The sequence below is a fragment of the Staurois parvus genome, unplaced genomic scaffold, assembly GCF_062004578.1.
Source record: "Staurois parvus isolate SC_StPar_1 unplaced genomic scaffold, SC_StPar_1.0 ptg000662l, whole genome shotgun sequence".
Lineage (NCBI taxonomy): Eukaryota > Metazoa > Chordata > Amphibia > Anura > Ranidae > Staurois > Staurois parvus.
Window position 1 is genome coordinate 2,874,372 of NW_028318458.1, and position 25,000 is coordinate 2,899,371.

A 25,000-nucleotide genomic window follows, 5' to 3' on the forward strand; every position below is an offset into this window, starting at 1 on the left:
CCTAAACATACAGCCAGAGCTACAATGGTATGGTTTATATCAGGTGTCTCTAAAATTTCTAAACAAAAGAGCCGGTTTACTGTCCTTCAAACTTTAGGGGGGCCGGACTGTGGCCAGTGGGAGAAAATGTCCTGGCATCAGTGGGGGTAAACAATGCCCCATCATTGATATTAGGGGGAGGAATAGTGCCCCATGATTGGTTTCAATAGGAGGAATAGTGCCCCATCATTGGTATCAATGAGAGGAAGAGTGCCCCATCGTTAGTATCAGGGGAAGGAATAGTGCTCCATCATTGGTATTAATGGGAGAAACAGTGCCCCATCTTTGGTTTCAATAGGAGAAATAGCGCCCCATCATTGGTTTCAATAGGAGAAATAGTGCCCCATCATTGTTGTCAATAGGAGGAATAGTGCCCCATCATTGGTGTCAATGGGAGGAATAGTGCCCCATCATTGGTGTCAATGGGAGGAATAGGGCCCCATCGTTAGTATCAACGGGAGAAATAGTGCCCCATCATTGGCATCAATGGGAGGAAAAGTGCCCCATGATTGGCATCAATGGGAGGAAAAGTGCCCCATCATTGGCATCAATGGAAGAAATAGTGCCCCATCATTGGTATTAATGGGAGGAATAGTGCCCCATTATTGGTGTCAATGGGAGGAATAGTGCCCCATTGTTGGTTTCAATAGAAGGAATAGTGCCCCATTGTCGATGTCAGTGGGAGAAACTATGCCACACTGTTGCTTGCAGTGGGAGGGATAATACCTTGACGTCCGGATAAAAGCAAGCAAAGGGCTGCAATTTGGAGACCACTGCTTTAGATCGAAGCATATTCATGTGTTAGAATGGTCCAGTCAAAGTCCAGACCTAAATCCAATTGAGAATCTGTGGCAAGACTTGAAAATTGATGTTCACAGATTCTCTCCATCCAATCTGACAGAGCTGGAGCTATTTTGCAAAGAAGAATGGGCAAAAATGTCCCTCTCTAGATGTGCAAAGCTGGTAGAGACATCCCCAAAAAGACTTGCAGCTGTAATTGCAGTGAAAGCTGGTTCTCCAAAGTATTTAAACCTCTGATGGGATTAAAATCAAGTGGTTGTAAAGGCTCAAGGTTTTTAAAAGACCTGTTTACAGCAGTGCCCCCATCCCCCCTAATACTCACCTAAGCCCCCTCTCGATCCAGTGATGTGCACTGGAGTCTCGGTTATCCCGGGGATTCCTCTTCTCATTGGCTGAGACAAAAGCAGGAGCCATTGGCTCCCACTGCTGTCAATCACAGCCAGAGGCTGTCAATCTGTTGCGAGTTCCCTCCCCTGTCACCATTTTTCTCTTGATATCAGGAAACTGTCAGAAGTGATTCTTGCTGATAGCAGAGGAATGAAGCAGCAGACAGAAATGACACTCAGAGCTCTGGATTGAGATATGTGCACACTATAGAGGGACATGTTTTGTTCATTTTTCATGTCTGAAGTTTACATCCACTTTAATACACTCTAAGCATGTTGCACAAAGGGATCCACTTACAAAAAATATTTGTTTTTCTGTTCTAAACGTTCAGTGATTGATACATGCCTGCTGGAAGTGGGGTCACTTTAGGAAACAAGTGGAACCCCACAAACCTTATGAAGATTTAAGCACCAGCATTTACTCGGCTCCTGGTGATTCCAGAACAAAGCTTCCTCCACTCCCTGTGTGCTAGAGTAGTACCAAATACAAATGAGAACCACATGTGCTTTCCAATGCAAATCACTGGCACAGTGCCCTCAACCAATATGGCCAACAGGCTTTCAAAAATACACAACTTCTTCCTATCTAAACCTCATTGGCCGAGATTTTGACAGCTCTTTCTAACTGGCCAATAAACCGCCGGGGGAGTGTCACACACGTTCTGAAACACACAGGCAGCTCTGGAAGCTGATTGGCCGCATCTAGTGCTTGTTCTCGGTTGGTCTACGCCTGCGCCCTGAGGGCTGTGATTGGCTGGGAGGCGCAGCCAGCTCTCACAGCTTCTGGAGTGCGGAAGAAAGATCTGGAAGGTTCTGGAGGTGGAGCTGCGTCTATAGAAGAGACGGGCTGGGGTTGGGCCGGAGCATAGAGGTGACTACGATCGGTGGACGCAGGTAGGAGCTGACAAGGGAGTGCTGTGGAGGGGACATTGCTGGGCCTACATTATTAACGGGGGGCTGTATGTGTACAGGGGGAGGGGAGCAGTCACATGGAGTGTGTATAGGAATGGGAGGAGGGGGAGGGGTCCCATCATCACAACATAGCAGTAGCTGTATGTATGTATATATTTATATATATGTGACTGTGTGTATGTACGTGTGTGTGTATATATATAAAATGTGTGTGAGAGTATACAGCATCTTCCAGAAGTGAGTACATCCCTCACATTTGTGTAAATATTTTATTCTATCTTTTCATGTGACAACACTGAAGAAATGACACTTTGCTACAATGTGACGTAGTCAGTGTACAGCTTGTATAACATGTAAATTTGCTGTCCCCTCAAAATAACTCAACACACAGCCATTAATGTCTAAACCGCTGGCAACAATGGTGAGTACACCCCTAAGTGACAAGGTCCAAATTGGGCCCAATTAGCCATTTTCCCTCCCCGGTGCCATGTGACTCATTAGTGTTACAAAGTCTCAGGTGTGAATGGGGAGCAGGTATGTTATATTTGGTGTTATCGCCCTCACTCTCTCATACTGGTCACTGGAAGTTCAACATGGCACCTCATGGCAAAGAAGTCTCTGAGGATCTGAAATAAAGAATTGTTGCTATACATAAAGATGGCCTAGGCTATAAGAAGATTGCCAAGACCCTGAAACTGAGCTGCAGCACGGTGGCCAAGACCATACAGCGGTTTAATAGGACAGGTTCCTCTCAGAACAGGCCTCGCCATGGTCGATCGAAGAAGTTGAGTGCACATACTCAGCATCATATCCAGAGGTGGTCTTTGGGAAATAGATGTATGAGTGCTGCCAGCATTGCTGCAGAGGTTGAAGGGGTGGGGGGGGGGCAGCCTGTCAGTGCTCAGACCATACGCCACACACTGCATCAAATTGGCCTGCATGGCTGTCGTCCCAGAAGGAAGCCTCTTCTAAAGATGATGCACAAGAAAGCCTGCAAACAGTTTGCTGAAGACAAGTAGACTAAGGACATGGATTACTGGAACCATGTCATGTGGTCTGATGACACCAAGATCAACTGATTTGGTTCAGGTGGTGTCAAGCGTGTGTGGAGGCAACCAGGTGTGGAGTACAAAGACAAGTGTGTCTTGCCTACAGTCAAGCATGGTGGTGGGAGTGTCATGGTCTGGGGCTGCACGAGTGCTGCCGGTACTGGGGAACTACAGTTCAATGAGGGAACCATGAATGCCAACATGTACTGTGACACACTGAAGCAGAGCATGATCTCCTCCCTTTGGAGTCTGGGCCGCAGGGCAGTATTCCAACATAACCCCAAACACACCTCCAAGACGACCACTGCCTTGCTAAAGAAGCTGAGGGTAAAGGTGATGGACTGGCAAAGCATGTCTCCAGACCTAAACCCTATTGAGCATCTGTGGGACATCCTCAAACGGAAGGTGAAGGAGCGCAAGGTCTCTAACATCCACCAGCTCCGTGATGTCCGCATGGAGGAGTGGAAGAGGAGTCCAGTGGCAACCTGTGAAGCTCTGGTGAACTCCATGCCCAAGAGGGTTAAGGCAGTGCTGGATAATAATGGCGGCCACACAAAATATTGACACTTTGGGCCCAATTTGGACCTTGTCACTTAGGGGTGGACTCACCATTGTTGCCAGCTGTTTAGACATTAATGGCTGTGTGTTGAGTTATTCTGAGGGGACAGCAAATTTACATGTTATACAAGCTGTACACTCACTACGTCACATTGTAGAAAAGTGTAATTTCTCCAGTGTTGTCACATGAAAAGATAGAATCAATTATTTACAAAAATATGAGGGGTGGACTCACTTCTGGGAGATACTGTATGTGGGTGGGTGTGTGTGTGTGATATACATTGATCATCTATAACTTTATGACCACCCACCTAATATCAGGTAGGTCCCCCTATTGTCACAAAAACAGCCCTGACCCAGTGTGGTATGGATGCTGCTAGCCCTCTGAAGGTATGCTGTGGTATCCGGCACCAAGCCGTTAGTAGCAGATCCGTTACATCCTATACTTTGTGAGCTGGGGCCTCCATGGATCAGACCTGGCTTTCCAGCACATCCCACAGATGCTCAATTGGACTGAGTTATGGAGAATTTGGAGGCCAAGTCAACGCCCCAAATGCATCGTTGTGTTCCTCATTTTTGCAGTGTGGCAGGGCACATCATCCTAATGAAAGAGGCCACTGCCATCAGGTAATACTGTTCCCATGAAGGGTGTACTTGGTCAGCAAAAATGTTCAGGTAGGTGGTACAAGTCAAAGTAATGTCCATATGAATGGCAGGAATCAAGGTTCCCCAGCAGAACATTGCCCAAAGCATCGCACTGCCTCCCCTGGCTTGCCTTCTTCCCATACTGCATCCTGCTGCCATCTCTTCCCCAGGTAAGTGACGCACACACCCGGCCATCCACATGATGTAAAGGAAAACCTAATTCATCAGACCAGGCCACCACCTTCCATTGCTCTGTGGTCCAGTTCTGATGCTCACCTGCCCATTGTAGGAGCTTTTGGCTGTGGACATGGGTCAGCATGGACACCCTGACCGGTCTGTGGCTATGCAGCCCCATACACTACAAACTGCAATACCCATTTTTTTTTTTTTTTTTCTACTTTCAACACATCACAACTTGTGTACTTGTTGCCTAATAAATCCCACCGACTTTCAGATGTCATTGTAACCAGATAATCAATGTCATAGACTTAACCTGTCAGTGGTCATGAAGTTATGGCTGACCAAAGTGTGTGTATATGTTACAGGCAATGCGTCATATCTGGCATTCTCAGAATGTATAGAATGCTTAAGGCAAAGCATGAAATGTTTGTGTTCTTCTAATATGATATATATACTCTATATATGGTGAGTTGGTATTTGTGGAATGCAGTTATATATGTAAAACAGGGTTTTCAAAATCTGACATCGGGGCCCCCGACAGCGCATATCCTTTGGCTCTCAACACAGGAGGGGGGATGCGTAGTTGAGATGGATTCCTCCACCTGTGTACCTGGACCTGCAGTGCCTAAAGCAGGATGGGTTCGGGAATACTGATTTAACCCCTTCCTGCCGACTGCCTCCCTGCCCTTTAGGAGCTTTAAAAGCTGGGAGGCGGGCATTCGGGTCATGTGACCGCTGTGAATGTCTCACAGTAGTCACATGATCGGAATGCTTCCAGTCACAAGTATGCATTGGGAGCTTACTGATTCCTGCCAGCTACCGTGCTGGGAGCACGCTCTCCGCAGTGTAATGTGTTTGCACAGGGCCACATATATGCAGCCGGCAGGAAGTCGTTAAAGGCTTAAAATGTCCAGGCACTGGCAGCAAAAGGGTTAAAGTATAAATTAACCACTTGTCCTCCAGCAGGTTTACCCCACTTCCTGACCAGGCATTTTTTTGCTTTACGGCTCTGCGTTACTTTATCTGACAATTGCGCGGTCATGCAACGCTGTACATAAATTACATTTATGTCCTTTTCTTTGGAAACGCACACTTGTGAATGGAGCCGTAGAGCTTGTTCACATCATAACTCGGTACGGGAAACCTATGTTCCATGCGTGTTTTCCACACCAAGTTAAAAATGCACTGCAGTTGCAATCGGTAGTGGGTGACCATGTTAACTTAATGACACACCAAATCTAGGTTGCAAATGGGGAATTGGGGAACTCCCAGTGCCTTTGCCATGCACCAGATCGCATGGTAGTAATGGTTGCTGTGCATGTGCCATTTTTGGTGCTGTTCGGCTGATTTCAGCCCAATCAAATTAATGGGCTAAAATTGCACTATAGCCAGACTGCATGTGAATCGCAGAGGAACTGTTCAATCTGCAGAGCTCATGCTTTTCACTGACTGGAAAACTGTAGATCTGTCTCAGCAGGGAATGTGTTGGACCTCTGCAGAAAGACCCCTGCTTCCACACAGAGAGCATGGTCTTGGTTATTTTCCATGTCCGATGCTAGCATGGTGTAGAGTACGACCTTTGCTGTCTGTGTTGAAAGGTCTCTCTGGAGAGGTCCAGTGCGTGATTTGCTGTGTCAGAACTGCTGCTCCAGTCAGCAGAAACCAAGAGCTTTGCTGATTGAAGAGCTCTAGTTCTGACTCAGCGGTGGATGGGTTGGACCTTTGCTGAGAGACCACTGCTTGAGCACAGCAAGGGTCCTTGTCTACAACATGCTGGCAGGGAAAAGCTTTTCTTCTGAGGATGCATCTGTAAGACCAGCTGGAAGACTTTGAACAGAACTTTCAGTTAAAACAAATCAAAAAGTGTGCAGTTTGGCTTAACTCTACTTTAACAAGCCCAAAAAACCCCCCTGACACATTAGGTTGTGCCCCCCCCTCCCCAACGGGGTTTGGGTACCACAGGCTGGAAAATGACACCATGGCACACTGTATATACAGCTACAGAGCTCAGAGTTTATTTGCCTGTTTTGGCATTCTGCCGTAATATTCAGACCGGATACAACATGCATTTAACTTTCTGCTGGATGTGTTTTTTGTTTATTCACAGCTGTCCGTGCGTTTGTATACATTTACCTGTAAACAGCCTCCACCAGCATGGGCAAAGATTACTACAAGACCCTTGGACTGTCAAAGGGGGCTTCAGAGGAGGATATAAAGAAGGCATATAGAAAACAAGCTCTGAAGTATCACCCCGATAAGAATAAGGACCCCGGAGCTGAGGAGCGATTCAAAGAGATTGCAGAGGCCTATGATGTACTCAGCGATCCGAAAAAGAGGGAGATCTTTGACAAATATGGGGAAGAAGGTAAGTGAGGTCAACCTTGTGTATAATGTGTACAGAAGGATTATACTTATATGAGGGGAGAGGAGGAGGAGGTATGTTTGCATATGACATTTGCAACAGTTACCTGGAACCTAATCCATCTGATAACATGGAGCTGCAGGCTGGATCAGGTCCCAGTATTCGTATGGAAGAGAAAATGGAAAACCTAATTCAGTCATTGCTGGGACGTCACCCTACGGATCAGGTCCACTAACCTTTTATTAGTCGAGTGAGATAAAGATTGCCCTATTCCTTTTGTCTATTTTCTGGTGCCAATCATATGTTTCATCTCCAAGTGGAAGGAGCAACATTCAGAGTGTCATCAATTGGCCAGGCTTGTCTGGTCACATGAAACCACATGACCAAGGCTAAAGCAGGAGTTCCACAGTTTTTATGATGTTTTGGGAACACTTTCTTCAGTGATGGATGTGTGTGAAACGGATTCCACAAATGTTGTTGTAGTATTATTATTACAGGTACTTGTATAGTGCTGTCAATTTATGCAGTGCTTTACATATATGTACTACATTTGCATCAGTCCATAACCCTCAAGGGGCGTACAATCTAAGGTCCTTAACTTACATTTTATACATACACATACTAGGGCCAATTTAGACAGGAGCCAATTAACCTACTAGCATATCTTTGAAGTGTGGGAGAAAACCGGAGTACCCAGAGGAAACCCACGCAGGCACAGGGAGAACATGCAAAGTCCACACAGGTGGTGCTGTGGTTGGGATGAAACCTTTTTGTAAATGACTAGTACAGGGAGGTTCCACTTTTCACACCTCCCACAGTCAGCATCTATACCTCCATCATATGTGGATAGAAATGCAGGAATGCTAGAATATCTTTCTGATGCTCATTTGACCCTCTCAGGTCCCCTTTTTTCCCCTTTAATTAATTAACCACTTGTTAACCGCGCTATAGCGGAATGACGTCTACAGTGCGGTTGTCTAGTCCTGGGAGGGCGTCATGTGACATAGTTCCAGAATGCGCCCCCGGGGGCGCTCACCCGGCGATCTTCATGATTGCTGTGTCCTACGAACACATCTGATCACGTGATGTGGTAAAATCCCAATCACAGCGGCCTTTTACCACGTGATCAGCTGTGTCCAATGACACAGCAGATCACCGGTAAATGCAGTTGCCGGTTATCAGCTGCACTTTCCTCACGCTGTCACATCATGAGGAAAGTACTGCCGATAACCGGCAATTGTCCGAGGATGGATCGGCACTGATCATCAGGGCACTGATGATCCAGTGTCACCCACCTGTGCCTAGTAGTGCCCCCCATCAGTGCCTAGTAGTGCTGCCAGTCAGTGCTGCCTGTCTGTGCCGCCTATCAGTGCAGCCTCATCGACGCACATCCGTGAAGGAGAAACATTACCTGTTTGCAAAATTTTATAACAGTGCAAAAAATAAAACACCCGGCGGTGATTAAATACCATCAACAGAGAGCTCTATTTGTGTGGAAAAAATTAGCAATTTCATATGGATACAATGTTGCATGACAGCGCAATTGTCATTCAAAGTGCAACAGCGCTGAAAGCTGAAAATTGGCCTGGGCAGGAAGGGGGTACAAGTGCCCTGTAGGCTAGTGGTTAATTAATTTAATTTGCTTATTTGCAGCTTCCCACTTGGAGATTCACCTTCTTTGTCCCAGTGACCATTACTTCTGAGACAGCAAAACCAAAATTAGATTTGTTACTAGTGTGAGGGCTCAAAGTGGGGTGACTGCTGTTTTTACACACTGGATAAACACCAGTCACCATTGGGACACTTGGAAAAAAATAGTTTCTTCGTGTCCCATTTGCACTGCAATGCAGGCTGGAGGTGCGGTGCAGTGAGCTGCGGTAATATGTAGACATGGTGCATTTTATCACAGCGCACAGGTAGGCACCGCATGTCATCCCCGTGCAGTGCAGAGACATGAATGAAGTGTCACTGAAGTGCTGACATAGGCATCACCCTATTTCCTCCCATCAGCCGTAAACAGACAGCTGCCTGAACACTCAAACAGAGCTTTTAGTATACTAGCCGTGGGATCAGCCCGAATGGGTGAGAGGAAATCATCCAGTAATGTTCCGGTGGCAAATTCCCATCACTTTGAGATTTGATCATATTCTGATGTATCTCCAAGAAGAAAAGGAAAATCTCCCTAGCGAGACACTGATGGTGGAAAATGCCTGATAGGGGTTTTAACCCTTCCCTACTCTAGATCTTAAACTACTGTATAGCCAAAATGATTTTAAAGGTCTGCCTTGTCAGATCACCTGGCTACTTTACTGGAAACCTGTTAGTTGGGCTGATGTAATCATCAGTATACCCGTTAAAGGTTATTTATGAACCATGTACTGTATTTGTCTTCTAGAATTGTAAAGTCGATCCAGGGAATATCCGATTGCCTCTCGGGGGATCAGGAAGGAATTTTTTTTTATCCCAGCAGGAGCAGATTGGATCACTCTTTGCTGGGTTTTTTTGCCTTCCTCTGGATCAACCAAGGGAATAGGATTATAACTTTTTTTTTTTTTTTTTTTTTTTTTTTTTTTGGTTGAACTGGATGGGCGTTTGTCTTTTTTCAGCCATGCTATGTAGACAGAAATTACTTGCACTGTCTGATGATTGAGCCTGTGCAGTGTGTGAGCTCAAGAAGATGACAGGGAAGTAGTTGTCAGACTTTAGGTGACCTCTGACCTTGTCATCTGGTGACGGGTTTCACATTTTAGGCAACAGCAGACAAAGCTTGCCAACACTTCTCGAATTATGGTAAATGAGGTTGGTTGAGTAGTGGCAACACATCCAATCACCTTCTATGGGCAGTTTTATTGGTCCAGGTAACCTGATTTCTAGTCTGACTGTAATGGCAAATACCAACCTAAATCCCCCTTTTTTGGCTCAACTTTTGAAATGATAGAAATGGTCCAATAAGCAGCCGTATGCGGTAAATGTTTGTGTGCATTAAAAATGTCTTCCTGCTCTGTAGGAGCGACGAGTTGACTTTCATTAATGATATACAGGCGGTAGTTGTAGCTCACCTAGCAGGTGATTAATGATGACGGCGCTGCAGAACGCTGACTACAGTTGTATGAAGGTGTGGTGTCAGCATTCCCATATCTGTTCAATACATTTATATAGCATTATGCCTCCCACTGGACAAGTGTGAACCGGTTTTATTAGGTTCTTGTATCCATGAATAATAGTCACCGGAGATTTTCTTGCCAAGTTTAAAAAAAAAAAAAAAAAAAAAAAGTTTGTATAGAGAGAATAGTACTTCCTGCTCAAGTTCTTCTATTTTAAAGGAATCTTGAAAAATTAAATGAGGCTCCAAATTATATTTGTTGTTGTATATGGGGAATACACTATCCGCCCTCCATGTATCCCACTTTTCATAGAGCCCTTCTCTGCTGATCTAGCCCTCCTTGGAAGGACCAAAGCAGAAACTTTACCCCTCCTAAAACATCACACATGCCTAATGGCTCAATTCCAATCAAGATATGTGTTTTGCAATGATCAACGTTGAAATATGACGTTATAAAAACATTTCTGTGTGACAAAATGGAGTATACAGCCATCTTCTGACATTCCATATATGCGATTCAGTAAGGATCATCATTATCCCTGTACAATTTCTATGGAAGTCATGATATATAAAATGGCTTAGTGTTGCCTAAAGAGTGATTTGTAGTTAGTGTTGCTAAACCCCGGACCCTGCTTTCATTATATCTGGTCTCCCACAGTGCACACAACATGGAAATGCAATTATTTTAGTAAATATGAACTGCTAAATACCTTTTTCTCATCAGCAATTAGAGCAGTCTTGTAACTTCTATCAGTGTTCAGCAGAGCACTGGTTAAAGCTTGTAGGAGAAGTTTTCATTCTACTCTAGGAGGATCCAAAACCCCTGACCCTCTGTCTAGACTAGTGTTTCTCAACCTTTTTTTAGTCAAGGCACCCTTAAACATTATACACAGTCCTGAGGCACCCTTTAAAATTATGGAAAATCTTGAGGCACCCCATTCTAAATCTGAAAAGTTTTATATAACGCAGGAATGACCACACATGTAGGAAACCCAATATTTAAGGTGATTTATTCTTCCAAATACACTTTTGCACACTGGTACTGACTAGTATTCGAGTGTTTCTCTTCTCCTTCGTTTTTTCTCCATCACTGAGCTAATGTGACCCTGGCACTGATGGAGAGTGGCGGGGGAGGGTAAAACTAGGATGCTGTGCAGGCAACTGACATCCTCCTTATCAACTGATGATATCATTGATTGTCAGGACACCGACCGCTAGAAGGTCATAATGGTGCACAACGAAAACTTTGTGTAACTAAAAGGCTGGCTTGTATACAAGTTTTGGGCAATTTTTAGATCTTTTGCCAAGGCACCCTGGTTGAAAAAGGCTGGTCTAGACAGTACTGATTGGCCCTGTGATGATCACATGCACTCTCCCAAGAAAAAAAAAAGAAAAACCTCTCTAGCTCTACACACTAAACTGAGCATGTGGCTATGGTTTCAGTCTATCTTAGCAGGTGGACATTTGAACAAGAGGAGGGGCAGAGAAGTCAGGATCAAACAGCCTTTTTGTACAATGTAGAGGAATAACCCCTTAGGTTCCACATTTTCTTTGCTCATTTAATAGTTCAGGTGAGCTGTTGATCATTGCAGCAAATCGGGTTACATCTTTCAAATGCCACAAGGAAATGATTTCCAGTATTGGTAACAGAAAATGTTAGATGGGTGATTTTTATCATCCAGGAATTTTATGTCGGCTACAGATTTGTCTTCCTGAAGTTTGGTGAGGCAGATGGATTTTTTTGGCCTTCCTATTCACTGTTGGTGTTCTGCAGTGTCACATGAGACCCCATAGGTGTACTAATGTCGGAGTGCAGAAGGAGCCAACCTAGCTCTCTAAGGAGTGTTTCCCTACCAGTACTTTCCACATGTGGTAAAGAGCCTGTGCTGGGATCTCCTTGTACATGCCTCGTCCTGTCCTGGGATTTAGTATTCCTGCAGATCAGGACATGCCTAGCACTTATGCTGTGTCATTCAGGCTAGGTTCACACTGTCGTTTTCCCTGCAACTCTGTTTGTGCCTATTAGTTTGAATGGGCTGCTGCACCTTCGAGAAACGCAGGGAGAAGGTCCATGACCCTTTTTCTAAAATCGCAGGCACAGGGAATCTGCATACTGATGAGATGGTGTATTGGCAGCATAGTTTTCAAAGGCATAAAATGGCATTCTCATGTGCTGGGCTGTACAGTATTTAGGGTCCAACAGCCATCTACAGTAGATGCACATGTTTACTTCCATGCCTGAAAAATGTGTTCCAAGCCCTGCAGTTTCCGGTGTGTGTGGAGGTGCAATTAAGAATTAATGACACCCCCACATGTCTGCTAACAGCAGCGTGTTTTGGGCGCAGGAAAGCGTACAATATACAAGCAGTCCCACAGCCGCTCAGTTGTGAACCTAGCCTAAGGACCTATGAGAATGCAAAATCCACTAAAATGCAGATCAGGAGATCATCTGCATCTGGTTATGTAATCTAAATGGTCCAAGAAGTACAGGTGAAACTCGAAAAATTAGAATATTGTGCAAAAGTTCATTTATTTCAGTAATGCAACTTAAAAGGTGAAACTAATATATGAGATACTCATTACATGCAAAGCAAGATAGTTCAAGCTGTGATTTGTCATAATTGTGATGATTATGGCTTACAGCTCATGAAAACCCCAAATCCACAATCTCAGAAAATTAGAATATTACATGCAATCAATAAAACAAGGATTGTACATAGAACAATATCGGACCTCTGAAAAGTAGAAGCATGCATATGTACTCAGTACTTGGTTTGGGCCCCTTTTGCAGCAATTACTGCCTCAATGCGGCGTGGCATGGAAGCTATCAGCCTGTGGCACTGCTGAGGTGTTATGGAAGACCAGGATGCTTCAATAGCGGCCTTCAGCTCTTCTGCATTGTTCGATCTCTCATCTTTCTCTTGGCAATACACCATAGATTTTCTATGGGGTTCAGGTCAGGCGAGTTTGCTGGCCAATCAAGCACAGTAATCCCACGGTCATTGAACCAGGTTTTGGTGCTTTTGGCAGTGTGGGCAGGTGCCAAGTCCTGCTGGAAAATGAAGTCCGCATCCCCATAAAGCTCGTCTGTGGAAGGAAGCATGAAGTGCTCCAAAATCTCCTGGTAGACGGCTGCGTTGACCCTGGACTTAATGAAGCACAGTGGACCAACACCAGCAGATGACATGGCTCCCCAAATCAACACAGACTGTGGAAACTTCACACTGGACTTCAAGCATCTTGCAGTGTGTGCCTCTCCATTCTTCCTCCATACTCTGGGTCCTTGGTTTCCAAATGAGATGCAAAAGTTGCTCTCATCAGAAAAGAGGACTTTGGACCACTGAGCAACAGACCAGGTCTGTTTTTCTTTAGCCCAGGTAAGACGCTTCTGACATTGTTTGTTGTTCAGGAGCGGCTTGACAAGAGGAATACGACATTTGAAGCCCATGTCCAGGATCCGTCTCTGTGTGTGGTGGCTCTTGATGCACTGACTCCAGCCTCAGTCCACTCCCTGTGAAAGTCCCCAACACTTTTGAATGGCATTTTCCTGACCATCCTCTCCAGGCTGCGGTCATCCCTGCTGCTTGTGCACCTTTTTTTCTTCCACACTTTTCCCTTCCACGTAACTTTCTATTAATGTGCTTTGATACAGCACTTTGGGAACATCCAACGTCTTTTGCAATTACCTTTTGAGGTTTTCCCTCCTTATGGAGGGTGTCAATGATGGTTTTCTGCACAACTGTCAGGTCAGCAGTCTTTCCCATGATTGTGATTCCTACTGAACCAGACTGAGAGACCATTTAAAGGCTCAGGAACCCTTTGCAGGTGTTATGGCTTAATTAGCTGATTAGAGTGGGACACTTTGAGCCGAGAATATTGCACCTTTTCACAATATTCTAATTTTCTGAGATTGTGGATTTGGGGTTTTCATGAGCTGTAAGCCATAATCATCACAATTATGACAAATCACAGCTTGAACTATCTTGCTTTGCATGTAATGAGTCTATCTCATATATTAGTTTCACCTTTTAAGTTGCATTACTGAAACAAATGAACTTTTGCACAATATTCTCATTTTGTGAGTTTCACCTGTATCTCAAACTGATTCCATCGCTACAAGCCTGTCACTCTAGATTCATTTGCTTGCTTTTACTGCTTGAATCTGTATACCAATATCTGTGTCCGTTTTTATACATATTGAGGACTACTGTAGATAAGTGTGTTTTTATTTTTTGTGTTTTTGTTTTTTTTCCCAGTCAAAAAATGTCCCTGCCAAAAAATCTGTGTGCATGGACACATAGGATAACATGCTGGGGGGTTTACTAGCTGTAGAAAAAAAAACATTAAAAGCCAAAAACAGCCACTGTAAAAATGTCCAGTGTGCATGAGGACTAAAATCTCTACAAAATTTGATTTTCCAGAGTCATCCTCCCAGGTCTCACAAGAGGCTTCTCTTACTGGAAACACAAGCACAGAGGGGTTTAAAAAGTCCATACTATAGGCTGTCCTCAGTTCTTGTGTTTCCTGCAGGCACTTGCACACCACCACCAGTTTCAAAGTTTTTACTTTGAATTTTGTTGTTATTCTAGGGAAGTGCCCTTCCTTTCTGACAATCGGCAGGCGAGGTGTTCTTGTGTCAGAAGAGAAAGAAAGGACATGGGGGAGGATGAGGCAGACATTTTTTTGAGCCACATTCTCCGTTTCCCCCTCAAAATATGTGTATATGTTTTTTGTGGTGGGACTGATGGGGCTCTTCTTCTCCCTTCTACCTTCTTCTTCCTTTTTCCCTCTTCCCTCCTCCTCTTCTTTTCCCTTCTTCCTTCTTCTTTTCCCTCTTCCCTCCTCTTCTTCTCCCTTCTTCCTTCTTCTTTTCCCTCTTCTCTCCTCCTCTTCTCCCTTCTTCCTTTTTCTTTTCCCTCTTCTCTTCTTCTTCCTTCTTCTTTTCCCTCTTTTTCCCTCTTCTCTTCTTCTTCCTTCTTCTTTTCCCTCTTCTTCCTTCTTCTCTTCTTCTTCCTTCTTCTTTTCCCTCTTCCCTCCTCCTCCTCGTCTCACTTCTTCTTCCTCTTCTCCCTTCTTCCTCTTCCTCTTCCTGGTCTCCCTTCTTCCTCTTCCTCTTCTTCTCCCTTCTTCCTCTTTTTCCTTCTTCTCCCTTCTTCCTCTTCCCTACTCCTTCCTCTTCCCTCCTCCTTCTCCTTCATGTCGTGCTGTGCTTTACTTCTATTTAGTGGGCATTTTTTAAACTGAAACGTTTGCGCTGGAATGTCCATTAAATATTCATGCTAAAGAGTTTTATAATGTTGTACTATAAGCAATAACAAATCTTTCAAAAATCTAGCAGCCAGTTAAAAAAAAAAATAGAGCTAGTGACGATAATGTGGCCTTGACATATGCAGTCCTCAACCCTTAGCCATGCACTGAACCCTACACACAGTAGCAGCCATATATGTCACTCCATTACCACCACTGCCATCCATTGCAGCCAATGTATACAGCTCCTCCAGAACAGCCACAAGTACAATGTTATCTCCACCAAATACCTGCTACGTAGCTAGTGTCTCAGGAAGAAAACGGGACACTTCTCAGATATTGTGCTAGGATGTTGGTGTGTAATCTTCTGAGCTGCAGTTTATTAATGTGTGTTTTTATTTCCCCAGGCCTAAAGGGAACCCCGGGCGGTAGAGGAGGTGGTCCCAATGGTCCTTCTTTTAGTTACACTTTCCACGGAGATCCTCATGCCATGTTTGCAGAGTTTTTCGGAGGCCGTAACCCATTTGACACCTTCTTTGGGCGAAATGATGAAGACATGGACACAGAAGATCCTTTCTCAGGGTTTGGCATGGGCGGTATGGGAGGAATGGGAGGCTTTGGTCACCTAGGTGGCTTCCCGAGAGCTGCTCCAGGCCGGGGTCCACCGATAAACAAGAAACAAGATCCGCCAATAATCAGGGAGCTCCCAGTCTCTCTTGAGGAAATTTTCAGTGGCTGCACAAAGAAAATGAAGATTTCCCACAAGCGTCTGGGTCTCGATGGGAGAAGTGTACACAGTGAGGATAAAATCCTCACCATTCAGGTGAAGAAAGGCTGGAAGGAAGGAACGAAGATCACATTCCCCAAAGAGGGTGACGAAACGCCAACCAACATCCCTGCAGATATTGTGTTTGTGCTGAAAGACAAACCACATTCAGTATTCAAGAGAGATTCATCAAATGTGGTGTACACAGCCAAGATCAACCTGAGAGAGGTGAGTAGTCTTCTAATACCGACGCTTTCTGGACACTGAAAGGAAGAGGAGACATTGTAGGCTAAAAGCATTTCTTGTTCCAGTCCTTTAAGGAGACTGTCACTTTTCCCATTCAGGGCCTCCCTCACCGACTGCTACTCCCCAGCCATGACCCCATATCTCTCCATAAAGAGGATCTGCCACTAATTATTTCTATTACAAGGGATGTGTGCATTTCTTGTGATTAAGAATAAAAGTGATTACAATTTTTTTTAAACGGAACAGTGCAAAAAAAAAAAAAAAAGTTTTTTGGGTTTTTTTTATAAAGTAACCCCATCTCCCCCCCCCCCCCCCCCCCGTACTTGCACGTAGTGGTGAATGCAGACGTAGGCCGTGCCCACATATGTAAATGGTGTTCAAACCACACGTCAGGTGTCGCCACGAACATCAGAGCAAGAGCAATCATTCTCGCACTAGACCTCCTCTGTAACTTTACACTGCTAATCTGTAGAAATTTTTAAAGCATCACCCATGGAGATTTTTAAGTACCGCAGTTTCATGCCATTCCACGAGCGTGTGCAATTTTAAAGCATGACATGTTGGGTATCTATTTACTTGCCGTAACATCCTCTTTCATATTTTACAAAACAATTGGAGTATATATATATATATATATATATTTTTTAATCCGTGTATTCTTTTCCCCAAAATATTCATTTTTAAAAACTGCGCATTTTGGTTTTCGGCCAAGTGCATTTTGAATTTTTTCATTTTGGTGCACCACTTTAATAATTAAAGGCAAAACTTTTAATTTTTTTTTTTTTAAATTTTGAATGGAGTGGGGAGGAATTAGAACAACCTTTCCCCCCCCCCCCCCCCTCCCCATCTGTGCTCCCATGAGGTACATTCACCCTTTCTTTGTCCTGTTTACCGTTCTTGAACATGAAAGCAAAAGACAATCACAAGGAAAGTAATAGGAATCTCTTGGGGACCCCCAGGTCACCAGAACTAGTGTCCCCACTGGAAGCTTTCCCCCATTTGCAGGGATTTCCTCTCACTTCCTGTTTTTGCTATGGGATAGGAAATGAAGGTAAATCTCTGCAATGGGGCAAAAATAAACCTTCCAGGGGTTATAACCTTCCCTTATTCCATCGAAAATGACAAAGTTTTGCCCTTAGTTCTACTTTAATATGGCTGATCATATGACTTTTATTACTGACCATATACTAGGCAGCTTTGGATGCTCTCCATTAACCTTTTAGTTGAGACTGTGCGCTTGCTCCACAGTAATTCGCCACACCTTATTTTGATTTTTGTTTTCCTAATTTAGAGAACCAAATGTTCAAACCTGGGGAAGAATTATTTGAAAAAAGGCTTTATAAAGTGGCACCTGTGCTTGATTAGCTACAGTGGAGGGAAAAAGTGACATGAGGGGTCTAATAGACCCCTGAAGTCTCCATGAAGACCTTCTCCACACTACAACCTGCTTTTTACTGACCATTCCTAAAACACAGGCCACGGTGTGAAGCATGCCACAGAAAGAATCCTTGACTAAATTTGAATTGCACTTTGTGTGTTGGAGACTCAGACAAAGCAGCATTCGATGCACATTTGTCTCCAACTCGTATGTTACTATTGGGTCCTGCAGTGACCTGGGGGCTTCCAGGAGGAACCACCTTGTGAGTTGGGGGATGCAGGCGTTGTACAACACACTTTAGTTGTGTCAATGGCAGAAAGGGTCTAAGGATAACTACAAAAGGAGTGTGGCAATCCATCTGGTTACAATAAAATGATTCGCTTTAACATGACATTTAGGATGGATCATAGAAGTATTGAGAAATGATGGCAAAGGGTAAATAATGCTATGCCCAAGAGCTGCTGCCACTGCAACCTTTGTACACGTGCCGATCCCCTTCATTAGTGTTCATGCCTGTGTATAGCACAAGGTTTATGTATTCTGAAGAACAAAAATGTAATTTACTGTAGATTATTAGTCCTTGCATGTGTTGTCTGCAATATTTTTTTTTTTTTTTTAGCTTTTTGTTACTTTGTCAGCTGGTGATCCTGCCAGTAACATATATCCTGCCTAGCATTGCAAAGCTCACTTGCTGTTCTGTAGCTATGGAGGAGCAGCATTGTCCCCCTCAGCTGTTTTAATTCTGGCTTGGACTACAGAATACACCCCATACCCTGCTTCTTTATAACATAGGTGGGAGATGTTCTGTAGTCCTCAGAAGAGAACTGGGAAGGCTGATCATATTGTTTTATACTTTGGGTTCAGTGTACAGGAAGCCAAATGTACACTGAATTTCTAGCAGGGATTTTTCTGTACATGTGGTAGATGTATTTGGCCTAAATAAATGAAATGTCATCAGTAAGGACTGATGGGATGCAAACTATTCATTTTTTTTTCTTGGGTTTAGATAAACTAAACCCTTTTTTTTTTTTTTTTTTTTTTTTTTTTTTTTTTTCTTGAAGGAATATCTGATGAATATCTGACGTTATTAAATATTAAAACTATTTTGGTTTACAATGAATCAGCATACTTTGTCATTCATCATTGGTCTCTCTTATTGTTGATGTCCCATCTTTGTATCTTATGGAGATCCTTTGTCTTCACTTTAGGCTCTTTGCGGCTGCTCAGTCAACGCCCCCACATTGGACGGACGCACTATTCCTGTTGTCAGCAGGGACATTATCAACCCGGGGACCAAACGCAGAATTCAGGGAGAAGGACTTCCATTCCCAAAAGCTCCAGATCAGCGAGGCGATCTGATAGTAGAGTTTGACATCCGCTTTCCTGACCGCCTTTCCACTGCTGCTCGTGAAACACTAGAGAGGGTTCTGCCTGCATAAAGTCCGCACCGCTCTCCTACGCACCATAGACCAAAGTGGTATTGAAGGGTGCAACAAACGCCTTCATTACCAATTCAGCTGGAAAAAGAAGGGGGCAGCTCTCATTTCAAGGACTTGCAGCGAGCCGATATAATCCATGTCATTTTTTTTTTTTCTTCTAATTTCTCACTCCTCCTTCCCCCACACTAAATGAAATGGAGGAAAGAGTCTGCACTTAACGTCTGAAGAGTTTTTACTTCGCATCGCTATTAAAGGTCCCCTTTTCTGTTTACCAACAACCTCCAGGTGTACGGATTTTTAGACTTGGTTTCTGAGTTTGTACCTTTTTAGAGGTCTATTCAGAACTTAAAACTGAACTCTGGGCTTTCATTTAAATATATGATATTGTTTAATAGCCACAAATTATATAATTGTGTGTAAATAATGCCACTGCAACCCCAGATATTACCTTTGTAAACGTATTGTTGACATTATCACAGTGCTGCACATAGCAGAGAGGGAGGATACATGACCAGTCACCCTGAACAAGGAGAGACCGCACCAGTGACCGGTCTATTACAGAAGGCCCCTGCTCAGAGGCAAACATTCCCCCTCGATTACTGCACAGATCTGGAAGAAGTACAGATATTCAATTAACAATACACACGCCCCTTGTATTCAGACAATAGTTGCTCATCCCAGAGTTCAGCTTTAATGTTTACTTTGCATTGGACCTGAGAAAGCTCAATGCGTGTCTTTCCATAAAGAAATGTTATATACTGGAACAGGAGAGATATACAGTATAGCAGTCAGTGTATGATGGTGATTGCATTTCGTCTTACTTTTGCTCTACTCATTCCTGTTTTGTTAGTCTGCGATATTTTTCAGTGAATGTTATTCCTGCAGAATTTGGTTTTATGGCTGGAGGAGTTCGTTTTGAATTCGGAAACCAGTCAGTAAATTTTGGTAGCTAGGGCCAAGACAGCCTTGGTTTCCATAGAAGCAATCTAATGCACCTGATTGATTTTTTTCTTTTTTTCTTCTGGTAACCTGGCATGTAGTATTGGACCAGCCCAGTTTTTATGACCGTATAGAAGTGGAAATGCAAGTATAAATGTGCCTTGTCTGCCTGTGATTGCAATAGCCCGGACTTGTCAAGCTGTGACGGCATTTAGGGCATCTTGAACTGTGCTTTAAAGGAACCTGGTTGCCATTATTAGATTGAAAATAAACTTGTCACTTGAAAAGAAGATTTTAAATACTTAAAGTGGTTGTAAACCCCAGACATGAAATATAAACAAAGTACACCCTTCTATGCTGTGAACTTGTCTCTATCCAAAGTGATTTCTTTCTGCTGCCTTGTTCCTCTGTTGTCTGCGTGAGTCACTTCTGACAGCTTTTCTGGACACCATGAGATGATTGGTGAGGTGGGAGGAAACCTCCAGCACACAGATTGTGATTGACAGCCACAGCTGTGCATGTTCCCTGTACTGTGAGGAGGGGTGTGTCCCTTCCCTCCAATCAGGGCTCAGAGCCCCTACCCCTGGGTTCTGCAGTGTGAAGCTTCAGATCCCTATCCCTTCTTTTCAGAGCTCAGAAATGCTGTGTTTGTTTTTGTTTTGGAAGGCTGTAGAGAGGACTGCAGATACATAGGTACAACTTATGTAGGAGGATTTGTTTCATCTCTGCGTATCACCTGATGCTATGATGGGTGTATGTAAGGGTGTACAACCACGTTAATTTTTCTATCTGCCCACACTGCCACAACAGAGAAGCATTTGTTATTTATTTACAGTCATCTGCTAGCGTAACCATTTTAATTTGATATTGGTGAAGGGGTCACTTTAAGACATGCTAAGGTGGCCCCTGAACCTGTGTTATTGTATGCACTTTAGCCTGCCTTAAGCACTGTTCAGCACTCCTTAAGTGATAACTGCAGCTTGATGAATCCAGTTAATTTGGACTTAAAGTGGTTGTAAAGACTGAAGGTTTTTTACCTCTATGCATGAAGGTAAAAAAACTTGTGTTCAGCAGCTTCCCCAGTGCCCTCAATACTTACCTGAGCCTCATCGCAATCCAGCGATGTGAATAACAGCCTCGACTGTCCTGGGTCTCTGCCTTCTCATTGTCTCCCACTGCTGTCAATCACAGCCAGTCAGCCAATGAGAGAGGGGGCAGGGCCAAGCCACAGCTCCATCTGTGAATGGACTCACGGAGCAGCGGGTGCCCTAATAGAAAGCTGCTTGCTGTGGGGGCACCCGACAGACAGGAGGAGCTAGCAGAGCTTGCGGGGGACCCGAGAAGAGGAAGATTCGGGCTACTCTGTGCAAAATCACTGCACACAGCAGGTAAGTATAGAATCGCTTTAAAGGATAATTTCACCTTTCTGAACATGTTACACCCATATTTGGGGTGTATCATGTTCAGTCTCAGATCTCTCTCCCCTCTCCTCCCCTTGTGGCAGTGAACTTTAGATCTTCTGCCACAAGTCATAGAGTGTGGCCGCACTGGGCGCTGCCCACAAGGCCATGTCATTGATTCACAGATCCCTGTGAGTCAATGAACTACAACTACCAACAGCCTTTGCAGATGTTAGCTTGTAGCTCTCGGTGAACTACCACGGTACTGTTGATTGCCATGGCAGTTCATTCATTCTTCCTGTCCGTGTAAAACCATCTGCTCCTACGAGGTACGAGCAGACCGATTACATAGACAGTGTTCAGGAGACCTGCATGGCACCAGCAATCTCCCCCCCCCCCCCCCCCCATTGCAAGTGTAGACTTTGGCTAATTCCTGGAGTTCATCTTTTTATTGAGTCTAATTTTTTTTCCCCACTGAATAGGCAATGCACAGGTTAGCTTTAAAATGCTAGAAGGCCAAGGCTTGACCAACAGACAATCTGATGTCAATCTGTCATAATAACTTGACTGTCTGAGCACAAATATTATCCAGCATATCACTTCTATGTTTTCAAATAGAACCTATGTGTTTTATACATGTGTGGTGTGTTTATATTCTGGGATTAGGTTGTCAACTACTGTATAGCTCTACTGCTGTTAATTCTCATCTCGCTTTTAATTTTCATCTCACTTTAAGAATACCTAACTCATTTTAACCAGAGTACTCGCCATGTTTGAGGACGATCTCACACTAACTGGGGGACGCACCCAGAAAGTCTGGTTTCCTGTGATCAACAATTGTTGTGACTGGACACGGCCACTAGCCTGCACTAGAGTTCTGATATATCTCCACTGTGAAAGTTTTCTCTTCATCAGTGTAAATGCATTTTATAGTAGGAAGGGAGTTCCTTGTTAGAAAAGTGGAAATTACTGGCTCAGTCCAGTGTCCCCTGAATAAATACATTTGTATTTGTGCTGTAAATATTATATATATTTTATTTTAATCACTTATTTCTGTGCTTAAGTTTCATGCTGTAAATAATTGATGTGTGAACTAATAAAAGGTGTGATAGGGAAGGGGTGCTGAATAATCTGTTATGTATGGAGTTTGGATGCAGGAGTTTTTGTGACGTTTGTACCAGAGAAAGCTATTTCTTAGTACTGATGCAATGCAGGCCTAGAGATATATGGCAGTGTTAGAGATTCTGGGCCACATGTAAACATCTCCAAGAGGGGGAAATGTCTCCCCAAAATAAAATATTTTCAGTAAATGGCTTTGTCTCTTTCTTTTACTTTTATGTTGTGTAAATTACCTGTAAGAGTTCATCTTCATCTGTAACCTGGTCTTTTTTTTGTTTCCCATAAAAAAAAAAATTTAATTGCTAAAGCTAAATGTCAGGCAATCTGCTAAATACTCAATAAAGTGTGATTGAGAGAGAGAGATAGATATAGATATAGAGAGAGAGAGAGATTAGTTTTGGTTTGATAGGCAAAGGATTTGTATTTCCTAGCTGTACAGTACTAGACAGGAGCTCCTTTAAATCATTACAATGGGTCAAATGCAGCTACGTTCAAGTGATTAGACGTGCAGAAACTGAAGGCTCGAGGGAAAATTTCCCCCCCCCCCCATGAAACCACTCCCAGCAAACTATATAATTTTTTGCTAGTGTCTTTAGATTCTCCGAATCTCTGAAGACCACTGTGGGGGTATGTCCATTGTGGAGGGTGAAGCCAGGGAGGGGGTTCATTCCATGGTTTTCCTTCTGCTGATGAGGTGAGTACAGGATGGAAGTCTTTTCAAACATTCATCCCAGGGTGCCCAGTTCTTTTGAGGTGTGTAAAGCTTTTAGCTTTACATTACTGTGTGAATGGCTTGGCGAATACACTGCCAAATGTTCGGGATCAGCCTTTGATCTGTACATACTGTGCATGCAGGATTCTCCTGTACAAATACTGGGCAACAGAACTTGTTTGCAATAATTGTCTTGAGCAGTTTAAATTTTGCAGGTAAACATCTGTCCCTCCTTGGACAAGTATATCATGGATGTTACATGGAGCAAGAGTATTCTCCTCCCTTAGAATAATAAAAACCTCATGCTTCTACTAGTAAGTTTTCCTCTCCTGGGGTTAAGAAGGGTTCCCTCAGTCTTTTAATGTAAAGTGTGTCATGAAAATACTTTTGTTAGAAGATTTGGTCATCAAAACCTACCAAGACCCGTGGGGTGCTCCACTTTTCAAAGCGCAGGGACACCTGTCAGCCCTCTGAAACCTTTTTGCAATTCTCAAACAGAATGGGATAGTTCACCCTATTCTGTTTCTGTGGGTTTAAAAGTTTTTTGCATAGAAAAATGCCAGGTGAGTGACTGCCTCCTTCCCGCCAGGGAATTTTCTGGTCACAATACAGGATACCTACACTATATTGCCAAAAGTAATGGGTCACGCCTCCAAATCCATCCTTGAGACTTCCTTGATAGTAAATATTACATGGTCAACTGTTAGTGGTATAACAAAGTGAAAGCAACTGGGAACAACTGAACTCTAGAGCAGTGGAGACGTGTTCTCTGGAGTGACGAATCACGCTACTCTGGCAATCCGATGAACGTTTCAGGGTTTGGCAGTTACCAGGAGACCTGTACTTGCCTGACTGCATTGTGCCAAGTGTGAAGTTTGGTGGAGTGGGGTTGTTTTTCATGGGTTGGGTTTGGCCCCTGAGTGAAGGGAATGCTTAAGGCAGCAGCATACCAAGACTATTTCATGTTCCCAACTTTGTGGGAACAGTTTGGGGATGGCCCCTTCCAGTTCCAACATGACTGCACACCAGTGCACAAAGCAAGGTCCATAAAGACATGGATGGATGAGCAAGGTCGGGTTGGAGGAACTTGACTGGCCTGCACAGAGTCCTGACCTCAACCCGATAGAACACCTTTGGTATGAATTAGAGCGGAGACTGCAAGCCAGGCTTTTTGTCTGACCATTCTTCCAGAAGCACATTTGTGCTGTCAGGCACTTATGTCAAACCTTCCCATAGACACACTCCTAAACCTTGTGGACAACCTCCCCAGAAGAGTTGAAACTGTTATAGCTGCAAAGGGCGGGCCAACTCAATATTGAACCCTACGGACTAAGACTGGGATGCTATTGAAGTTCATGTGCGTGTAAAGGCAGGGATCCCAATACACTTGGCAATATAGCATATCTTCACATGCCTGTGTTTGACCCTCCTCAATGCTATCTGTGTTTTGTGTTGGATGATTAGCATTACCAGTTTGTCATGCTCTACTTTTGGCCTGTCCATGGCCCCTTGGATTTTTAAAAAGGTTCTTACCCCAGATTTGGCACTGCTCTTTTTCTAGGATATTCACACTGTGGGGTACCTGAACAATACCCCATTGAAGTGCCTGTCACTTGCCTGCCAGACAACACCCAACAGAGTGTACAGGTTCTGCAAAGCTTTAGTTAGATCCTCAACTTCCAGGAGCAAATGCTTGACCCACTTCAGTCATGTGCAAAA

The 25,000-nt window shown here is 43.9% G+C and overlaps 1 protein-coding gene across 2 annotated transcripts in view; it reads left to right on the forward strand.

Moving 5' to 3' along the window:
* Positions 1 to 22,760, forward strand: part of DNAJB1 (DnaJ heat shock protein family (Hsp40) member B1) — a 100,407-nt gene extending 77,647 nt beyond the window's left edge. Inside the window, exons 1-4 of one of the 2 annotated variants that reach the window (XM_089651770.1) lie at positions 1,988 to 2,120; positions 6,678 to 6,935; positions 15,690 to 16,276; positions 18,881 to 22,760. In XM_089651770.1, coding sequence (XP_089507896.1) covers positions 6,725 to 6,935; positions 15,690 to 16,276; positions 18,881 to 19,111 — 1,029 coding nt within the window. In that variant the 5' untranslated portion in view covers positions 1,988 to 2,120; positions 6,678 to 6,724 and the 3' untranslated portion in view covers positions 19,112 to 22,760. Of the gene's footprint in view, positions 1 to 1,987; positions 2,121 to 6,677; positions 6,936 to 15,689; positions 16,277 to 18,880 lie in introns of those variants that run through there. The other variant, XM_089651771.1, reaches the window with a different exon arrangement.
* The last annotated feature ends 2,240 nt before the right edge of the window (positions 22,761 to 25,000 follow it).